Below are 10,648 nucleotides of genomic sequence, written 5' to 3' on the forward strand. Positions count from 1 at the left end.
TCTTCTGTGACACGTGACCACAGCGGCTTTGAGTCCGGAAGCATCCGACGTGCTTCGACTTGTCACGTGTGTTGTCCGGTATTGTGTGCATGCTGACTCACTGGCATGACTTACTGATGTAAAATGCCATCATTATTTATGATCGATAATACTACTGTTGAAGTGCAAAACAAGTCCGTATTGTTAGGTGCTATAAATCAAGGTACTTGGACAGTTATGCCATCCAGGTACTAAATTAACCATAGAATTATCTTACATTCCATATCATTTATCTGACGCTTTTATCCAAAGTGACTTACAATAAGTACATAGAACCATGAGTACAAACTCAGAACAACAATAATCAAGAAAGTAACGTTTCTTCAAGAAAGCCAAACTACAAAAATGCCATAAATCAGTGCCATTTAAGTGCCAGTGAAGTGCTAATCGTTTTTTATTCAAGGTACAGTTGGAAAAGATGTATTTTTTGTTTCTGGCGGAAGATGTAGAGACCATACTGCATTACTTAAGTCGACATGTAAAATTATGTATAACTGGACTTAACTGGAACTGCTACATGTGCTGTGTTTGTATTTAACATCAATTAATGTATGATTGTAATTGTATCTTTGTAAAACTTTTGATGTACATTACCTGACTGATTAATTGAATGTGGATTTACATATCTTAGTATCATCATGACAGACACATGTCATCCGAAATACAATCCACTTGGTAAATTAAGATTTTGGAAACGGAACAACATTTTCTGACTATTTATAAATAATTCAATGTAAATAAAAAGATCCTTTAAATCTGGGCTTTTTTCAAATAATGTATTGCTTCCCTGTATGTATAGATGCTTCTCTCTCTCTCTCTCTTTCTCTCTCTCTCTCTATATATATATATATATATATATATATATAATAATAATAATAAGTTTGGGTGCAAGTGACTTTTTTTCGTCTCGGATCGGAGCTCTAGAGACGATCAATAAGAGATCAGTCAAGTACGCAAAGGCGCGAAGTAACACAAGTGGCATTACGCATGGTTGATTATTTTCGCGCATGCGTACCCGTCAACAACTCTTCTCGGCTCGCGCGCGGCAGGTAGGTAGGTACTACGAATTCTGAGTAAATCTACCAAAAATTAGATAACTAAATTAGCATTTAGTTAATTCTACGTTATATTCAGATAATCATTTTATTGCAGTTGTGTTGGTTGGCATTAATATTTTGTTGTTGTGAAATTTGTTTAATAACCTTCAGCTTGAGCCGATAGAAAACTACAGCGATTCAAAACTATCGCGAGAACATTTCAAGCCTATGTGAGACCAAGAAGCGGATATCCGGTCTCTTTTTCGTGGTGGACCGTTGTTGGGCCGGTTTAGCAAAATGAAGGTACGGTGCTTTCCTAACTTTAAATGTTCGTGGAAAGCTATGTTCTCTTAAATACTATAGTGTGGTGGATGCTATATTTCTGAACTTTACAGTAAACCCATTTAATGCATCAAATGCGGCTCTGACTCTGAGGATGATATATGATTACAATGAAAGCTCGGCGCTGACGAGCCTGTGGCACCATGTCGGCAAATGAGCCAAATGTGCAGCCGTTTCAAGTTTCCGGTTCACTGCAATAAAGAGTCTTTCAAACTTTTGTAGGCTAAATCTTCCGTGTTACACGAGTTGTCAGTTTACAACTTTATCCGTTAAACCGGTTGTGTTATGTTAGCGTCGTCCAGAGTGCTAACTTTAGCGAGCAGACATTGATGCTAACGGGCCTCCGAGCTGCTTCGTCTCTACGAATTTACACTCTGATGCGTGGTCGATCATGTGCCACCAGCAACTCCAGTTGTGCATTATTTCTCCCTGCTTTAAGTTAATATACGTTACCTGCTAGTCTTACCTGTATTATGGCCCTCGGCTTCCGGTGAGGAACCAAAGTACACGTAGTAAAAACTCTGTTGCATCTCTCCTCCTTTTCCAGCTGAACATCTCATTCCCCGCGACTGGCTGCCAGAAGCTAATTGAAGTTGACGATGAACGCAAGCTGAGATTTTTCTATGAGAAGCGCATGGCCACGGAGGTGCCCGCTGACCCTCTGGGAGATGAGTGGAAGGTAAAGTGACTGTTTAACCTGATCATGTTTTGTCAGTGCTCTGTATAACATGGCTCAGGAGTGCATGTGTAAAGGTTTATTAAACCTGATTTGGCACACCAGTAGACCTTTTCTGACTCGTCTATAGTTATTAAGGGGGGACAGTGTGTTGCAAGAGTAAATATGGAGCTCTATACCAGATACAACCAGGTCCAGGATCAGTAGATTGTTGAATGGTATTGCTCTCACATTGCGTCATGCGTACAAAAGTATCCAAAAAAATAATTTAAATGCTGTCATTATAGACGTATATATATTTTAACCACTTGACTATTAAAAGGCTAGCGAATATCCAGCTTCAACCATAAATGTGTTTGTCAAATGATCTTAATGTATTCTGCAGACATTCTTTATTCTTAGATGTTTCTTATTACGTTCGTCTAAATGAAAGTGCAGAGACGTAACTTGTTTGTTTCTACTTCTGCAGGGCTATGTGGTGCGCATCAGCGGAGGCAACGACAGGCAGGGCTTCCCCATGAAGCAGGGTGTACTGACTCATGACCGTGTGCGCCTCTTGCTCAGCAAGGGCCATTCCTGCTACCGTCCCCGCAGGACTGGCGAACGGAAGCGCAAGTCAGTCCGTGGGTGCATCGTTGACGCCAATCTCAGCGTTCTGAGCTTGGTCATTGTCAAGAAAGGTATTGTGTATGTGGACCATTTAATGGAAATTATACATTGCACAAAAGCACTGGCTTATTTTTAGATATATGTTTATATCACTTTTACGTACTGTTTATGGCACACCAGTAGACCCTTTTTGATTCTTCTATAGTCATTAAGGGGGGACAGCGTGTTGCCAGAGTAACCGTGGAGCTACTTACCAAATACGACCAGGTCCATGATCAGTAGATGGTTAAACTGTATTGCTCTCTCATTGCTTCTCATGTACAATATAATCAGAATGAAACCACAGCTGTTGTTCTTTTCTTTCTTTTTAAGACTAAATGCAGCAAAGTGTTTGTCCTTGATATTGGTGGCGTTTCCTGTTGGTGAACAGTTAGCATTCGCACTGATGAGAAACTGTCCACAAGTGGTACTTTGGGCTGCAGACTGGCTCCTCTTTAATCTAAAGGATAGCACTATGAGGAAATATATATAAAGCACCTCAAACATTAAAGAAATTACCGATTTAGGACTTTTACTTTGAAAAATGTCCGAATTGATACATTAAAATTGTTTGATTGCTATTGTAGGGTATTTCAGATATGTATGGAACACATCTGCATCAATTATTTCCTGGAACTCTTGGGGAAGTCTATATACAGGACTTTTTAACATACAAAAGTCTGACTTATTTTAATATACTCTTCCTTGGTACAGTAAAAATGTTATACTGTTAGCATAATTTAAGCTAAATCTCAAACGATCTATAAAGATACAAAATCAGTCCATTGTTTCCTTTTATATGTTACTGTATGATTTGTCGACATCTTATTTTGAAAAACGGATGTTTCCCGTGGTTCTTTCCACGAACAGCAAAACCAAATGTCACGTGAATTCTTCCGCTAACTTTTTCAAAACCCTCGCGCGCTCCCGATCGAATGGGTGAGGATCCCCTCGTGTACCTCGGCCCTCGCCGGGCGCATTGTCTCCGTTGCGATGCGCTGCGACTGAAACGTCTCTGATAGTTCTCGCAGATGTTACATCATCTGATCGGCCGTTTTGAGAACGCCGATCAAAACCGAAAATGGGAATATCGGCCGATCAGATCGGTGCATCCCTAAAAAGCACTGTACCTTCTTTTTTTTGTTAGTGATTGTTGAAAATCCTCATGCAAGTACTTAAGCTGTGCTTATAACTGGACTTTAATCAATTGATTTATTTTCTCCCAATCTGCTTAATCTTAGGTGAGAAGGATATTCCCGGTCTGACCGACAGCACCGTCCCTCGTCGTCTTGGTCCCAAGAGGGCTAGCAAGATCCGCAAGCTCTTCAACCTGGCTAAGGAGGATGATGTGAGGCAGTATGTTGTGAGGAGACCTCTGACTAAAGAAGGTAAGACTAGAGCTGGTTTTCCACTGTTGGTTTTCACTCGAGTCAAGTGCTGTTGTATCACTGAATGTAGCTTTCATTGAAGCTTGAAATCAGGAGCCAAATGGCATTTGTGAATGGTATTGGAAGAAAATTATATAGAATTGAGCTTGTTGTACTCTGTAAATTGAATATCTATGATATTCTTTGCCTGATAAGAATTTGGAAATATTTTCTGTTACTGCACTTTTTGTAGCAACACATTGAGTGGAAAATTGGGTTTAGCTCCCTGTTTCAGAATTATTCCTCATATAAAAAAAGCTGTCAAAGTTTAATGAGCTGAATCCTTTGCAGTTAGTTCTTAGAACCTCACCTACATGTAGAAAAACCTCAACTGTTGGTGTGAGGGTGGCCAGTTAACAATTGCCCCAACCCTCTACTACCACCAATTCTTACCATTATCAATAATCATTTTCTTAGGCAAGAAGCCCAGAACTAAGGCTCCCAGGATCCAGAGACTGGTGACGCCCCGTGTGCTGCAGCACAAGCGCCGCCGCATCTCCCTCAAGAGACAGCGCACCCTGAAGAACAAGGAGGAGGCTTCCGAGTACGCCAAGCTACTGGCTAAGAGGATGAAGGTAATTTTTCTTAATTTTTCCTTTATCTTGAAACTTCAGTTTTGCGTCCATGACTATGATGGTAGGATTAGGTCTTGAGATATTTTGTTAACGATACAACAACTTAGTTGAGGAATTGTTTAATGTTATGGAAGCCGTTTGACTTTACATTATACATACCTGCAAACTTGTCACCTTTCGGTGAAATTCACCGTTTCTAACTCAAAATAGGTCATCCACGTGAATCGTGGAGATCCGAAGAGTTTTTGTTTTGAGGGGGGGGGGTCACCTGGCCCGCTGCCGTTGAGATTGCAGTGAGACACGGAGAAAAGTGTGAAGTGGTGCTCTTCGCAATAAAACATCTTTGATGGGACGCGTCTCGGCCAATCAGCGTTCAGATGTCGACATCGTTTGGGGGTTCAGGTTAGCTTGAATGTTAGCCGCTACATCTGCTGCTGTCACGCTGCACGGTGTAGCGATGCTAACAAAGTACCCGTACGTTAAACACGATGTGATTTAGCATATTTTTAGTCTCGATACTTCATTAAGAGAGCGATCAGAGCGCACGCACTGCTCCGTGTCGAGCTGTCTGCGCACACTGCGCTGCGCAGCTCACTGCGAGAGAAGTGGCGCAGCTTTAGAGACCGACTTCGGCTTAAAAAATAAAAAGATGCCAGAAGTGAAATGTTTCAGTCTGTAAAGTTCTGTAACTCTACAGCTGCTCATCCTGATGAACTGTGTATCATCTGGTCAGAGACTAACGGCCTCATAGTGTATCATCAATGCTATGATGGAACCATGTAGTTTCATTCATATCTGGCTGTATTAATACTAATATTACTGACATTTGTTACGTGTTGAAAAAGTTGGTAAGTGAACCATACAGATGTTTTATTTATTACTATTATTGATAAATATACCAGTCTCGTATTTATGGGACCATATTATTTTTATGGTATTGTATTGAATTCTGGTATCGGGTATCATGATATTTATGGCAGGTATATAATATGTATAGAAGTTATAATATGAGTATCGTGACAAACAGGTAGAGACAGAATAGATTCAGGGAAAAGTCCATGAGGACTATTCAGGCCAAAAAAAGGAAGTTGGTTCATGAATGACTTTAACCATATTATATATAATGACAATGTATATTTGTTATTACTATCATAGGGCTGAGTCAGAGCGGAGGACCTTTTGTTCTTAAACTGTTTATTATCATTATTTAGATTTGTGGTCAGAACAATAAAATGACTAGTTGTGGTTCTAAAAGCTTTGAGGCTTCAAACAACGTGGATGTGGTGTGGTGACAACAAAACAAAAAAGAAAGTCACCCCCCCCCCCCCCCCGCTGTCACCCTTTTCACCCCTCATGAGTTTGCAGGTATGATTATAGGAATAACTTGTTTTCAAATTGCTGCCTTTTGATGTGTTGAATTTTTTTTCGTGTTCCTACAAACAGGAGGCCAAAGAGAAGCGCCAGGAACAGATCGCCAAGAGGCGCCGCCTTTCTTCTCTGAGAGCATCCACATCCAAGTCAGAGTCAAGCCAAAAGTGAATTCACAAAGTCAAATAAAGTCATGTTTTGATGAAATTATGCTGTGTAATGTCATTTAATATAACATGAGAACATACAAAAATGTATGCGTTTGCCATTTGAAGACAATAAAACTAATGAAGTACCCAAAATAGTTGGCTGCTAGTGTAAAAGTTCATATGAATCTAAAGCGGCCTGGTGCTTGGAGGAAGAAGTCTTTGAGCTACGGGATATAAACAGTATTTAATGGGAATCAACACATACCTGTACATTATCTTTCCAGATGTGCTCACGTGATTCTGTTCCCAGTCCATTGGCTGAACGCAGCCAAGTTGGTCTGGAGAAAGACATTCGCGTCAGTTTTAATCTTTAGTTGGTGAAAGTCATCCAGCAAACTTTCAATGACATAAGGGGTGAGGTTTTCCCAAAGAGCTCACCTGCTGTTCTCACTTAAAAATGACTTACATGTGCAAACAGTTGCAATCAAAATTATTCAACCCCCATTGCACATTAGGTTTATTTCTAAGCTGTTTGCAATAAACAAATCACACAAATTGTTTAAGTAGGTTATTACAAGGGTTTTATCCAAATTGAACACAAAATGCTACTTTTAGTGACTAATTTACTGCAGTCTCAAAATTATTCAACCCCTTCATGACAAGCATCTTCAGTACTTCAGAGATCATTTCCTTGGACAAACAAGGAAAAGGATACAAAAAGATATCAAAAGCACTGAATGTCCCTAGAGATACAGTTGGAAGCATAGTTCGCAAGATCAAAGTTGAAGGAACAGTGGCAGAAAGCGAAAGCTATTAGCGGCTGCCACCAGATTCTTGAGGAGGCAAGGCAAGTGGTCAAAAGCCCTCGAGTGACTGCAAAACACCTGCAGCAAGACTTGGTGGCAGCAGGCATGGGGTTTCAGTTTGCACAGTAAGGCGCACGCTAAACACTGAAGGGTTCCATGCCCGGACTCCAAGACGCACACCACTACTGACCCAAAAGCACAAGAAAAGTCGGATCCAAACGTCATGCTGTCTGATGAAGCTGAAGCGTCATTGGACCTTCCAACCAGACAATGATCCCAAGCATACCTCAAAGTCCACCAAGGCTTTGTTTCAGAAGAAGAAATAGAAAATTCTAGAGTGGCCGTCACAGACGCCTGACTTGAACCCCATCGAAAATCTCTGGTGCGATTTGAAGAAGGCGGTTGCAAAACGCACACCCAAGAATATTACTGAACTGGAGGCCATTGCCCATGAGGAATGGGCTCAGATTCCTCAGGAACGCTGTCAGAAGCTGATGTCTGGCTATGCATCACGTTTGCAGCAGGTCATAACAGCAAAAGGGTGCTCCAAGTACTGAATATGCTTGTCATGAAGGGGTTGAATAATTTTGAGACTGCAGTAAATTCATTAGTCATTTAAAGTAGCATTGTGTGTTCAATTTGGATAAAACCCTTGTAATATTAGTTGCATTAAACTACTTAAACAATTGTGTAATTTGTTTATTGCAAACAGCTGAGAAATTGTATATTTTACCAATAAACCTCATGTGCAATTGGGGTTAAATAATTTTGATTGCAACTGTATATACAACCCACACAAAATGGAGGTAGGTAGAGAGGTCACCATGTAGTCCAATCAGATAACATGGTCATGTTTTCAAACTGATCCAACTACAAGTTCTGCATTTCCTATACCAATAGCATGTACTCACTGACACCGGCTGCCAGACAAAGGATGAGGGAACCAATATTAATGCTCAACTATTATTAGTTGCACCATCTTCAGCACACACTAACGCTCAAAGAACACATCCTTTAACATCCCACTCATTGTCAAACGCAGGCATCTTGGTTAGGCGCCTCATGCGGCAGGGAGGCGCTGCTCGTGGGTAAACCTGGACTGCAGACTTGAGCAGAACTTCTATCCTGATAAGATCCGTGGTGTTGGGAAGCGGGGCAGCCTAAGTTGTATATTTGGGAGATGAAGAACAACGCAGACACAAGCTGATGCTGCAGGTTCTGAGGCAGCACCTGGATACTCCTCAGACAACTGCTTTTCCAAGCTGCATCTATAGACCTGGACAAATTCTCTATGACCTGTTGCAAAAGAGACAGCAAAAAAAGTTCTTATTTACAAATGGGCCTTTTGCCATGGAGACATGTTTACTTTTCACGGTAGGAAAAGCGTACGTATGAATTTCATGACACCCTAATGGCATTTAGCCACTTTAATTTCAGGGTCCTTTATCGTGCTTACTGGCACAGAACCATTGTTATCGTTACTTCGGGTGAATATAGCCAGCCGATTAATTCAAAGCAAAAGGAGCGAAAGTACTGAAAATAAAAGATTACGTCAACTACTTCAATTTTATTACAGTCACATTAAACTTGTGTAAAAGTTGCATTACCTGAAGAAAATAAAACTTCCGTCAAACATGAGATATTACATGGCTTTACAACAACTGCACCACAAACACATTGAATGCAAAGAGAACTTGCGCATAATTGCACCATCACTGGTTAAATTATTCCTTAACAGGAATAGTTTGGCATTTTAGGAAGATACGCTCATTTACCTTTTTCTTTTGTAGAGTTGGATAAGATCACATAGCTGTATTTGAATAAACTCACCGAAAAGTCAAGTATCTTCTGCACAGAATTAATCGTAAAATCCAGATATATTGGTTCTACTCTTTGGTGAGTCTTATAGTTTACGCTAAGTGGCTAGCTTTTCATTTAATCAACAGATATTTTAAAAAGCATTAATCCTCTTGGCAAAAAAGCACATTTCCCAGATTGTCAAACCATTCCGTTTTCACTGTACTCACAGCCCACCTAAACAGGTTGCATCTTGGAGCCGACCATGCGGTACGTCCTCCAGCATAGCTTGGCGGCGAATGAAACCAGTTGCACTGGGTATCGTCTCACGAGCGTGGCCTGCCTCAAAACCCTCCACCAAATGGGCTTCTTCCTCTAGAAAGTCAGCAAGAAGATAAAATCATGATGCATTTTGAATGTGACTTCCAGCTGTTTAACATCAGTATCTCTGCATTACGCCATGCACCTTTATCTTCTTCGGTGGCAGGAATCATGTGGTCCATCAGGGCCTCGGCCATGACCATAGCGGCGTCCAGTCCCAAGCTGGCCACACGGAGGGCTCTCTCCACAAATGACTGGCCCTCATTAGCCTTCTGCACACCGCCCGTCACCCACGCGACTGTGTCCTCGACACAGCCCATAGTACCATGAGCCGCAATGCTCACCACATCCTGGATCTCATGCATCTTGTTCCTGGCAGAGGCAACAATCTGGCGGAAACAGTCAAACCCCGGGGAGAGCGTTTTAGTTCATTATGCCGTTTTGGAAGAGTATGCGTGTATCATTAAAATTTGAAAAAGGTTACCTGCTCGGTTGGTGTGTGAATTACTGGGAATGCAGTCTCCAGCCAGTCAAGACTTCTACATGCAACGCCATTTGCAATGGAAACTGTGGACATATTCCAGACAGCGAAGTCAGTTACTCAAATATATCGGATTAATTTTTTACCTCCACAGCAACCTAAAATGTATTATGTATTGCATGATTTTAAGTGAATATATTTTATTACGTACACTTCAGAATCAGTATGCAAATCTGAATCAGATGCTTTTAATACATGAAATAGATGTTTCTAGCTGTTTGACCATTCAAAGATAAAATGATCACTGGTTATTGATAGTTTAATCCCTGAAGGGATGTCATTTAATTTATTTTCGAAAAGCTCTCGACCTGTGATAGATCCTGAATAAACCTTTTATGTAGACCTAAAACATTAAATCAATTAAAATAGTAAATTGACAGAAAGTGATCAAAAATTGTGATGATGTTGTAACTTGTACTTGTTTAAAGAAAAACATTTTTAATAAATCTAAAAATGTATATCGCTGGATTCTGAACTGAACAAGAAACTGTTGCTAATTTGACAGTTTTTATAATAATAGTTTACAGATTGATCAATGATTAAAAAAAAATAGTTGTTATAGTTGAAACCTTATTGTCAATTCCCTGATAATCACAATTCCCTCAATCACAGGCACAGCAACCGTACTCACGCTTAGGCTGCAGTTTGACGATGACCGCCGTCACGCTGCTCTCTAGCACGTCACACGCGGACCTCAGGTTTGGGTGGCTGCATTTAGTGTCGATGTACAAGACTGAAAGCTTCGTCCAAGCCGAGCGGACCACGGGCAGCTTGGACAGTCTGGCAGCCGCACTCTGCACCTTCTAAAAGAAGAAGAAAAACACACACACAAAAAGTCCACATGCAGTCACTTAGGACTGGAGTGACCCACTAATTATCACAATGGAAGCCCCATTAAGATGGGGAACCTTTAATGAAAACA

General features: G+C 40.8%; 1 protein-coding gene, 1 non-coding gene and 1 pseudogene across 2 annotated transcripts; 2 read left to right on the forward strand and 1 right to left on the reverse strand.

Annotated features, from left to right (window-relative positions):
- The first annotated feature begins 1,278 nt into the window (after positions 1-1,278).
- rps6 (ribosomal protein S6) lies at positions 1,279-6,322 on the forward strand. Its single transcript, XM_056409808.1, has 6 exons — positions 1,279-1,379; positions 1,966-2,097; positions 2,564-2,774; positions 3,984-4,130; positions 4,587-4,744; positions 6,188-6,322. Exons 1-6 carry the CDS (start codon positions 1,374-1,376, stop codon positions 6,281-6,283), a joined length of 750 nt encoding a protein of 249 aa, XP_056265783.1. The 5' UTR covers positions 1,279-1,373; the 3' UTR covers positions 6,284-6,322.
- Positions 2,189-2,329, forward strand: LOC130190856 (small nucleolar RNA SNORA58). Its single transcript, XR_008831077.1, has one exon. It is a non-coding gene; the product is annotated as a small nucleolar RNA SNORA58 (small nucleolar RNA).
- On the reverse strand, positions 6,320-10,529 carry LOC130189800 (perilipin-2-like; annotated as a pseudogene).
- Between the last annotated feature and the right edge of the window lie 119 nt (positions 10,530-10,648).

The sequence above is a fragment of the Pseudoliparis swirei genome, chromosome 24 (genome assembly GCF_029220125.1).
Source record: "Pseudoliparis swirei isolate HS2019 ecotype Mariana Trench chromosome 24, NWPU_hadal_v1, whole genome shotgun sequence".
NCBI lineage: Eukaryota > Metazoa > Chordata > Actinopteri > Perciformes > Liparidae > Pseudoliparis > Pseudoliparis swirei.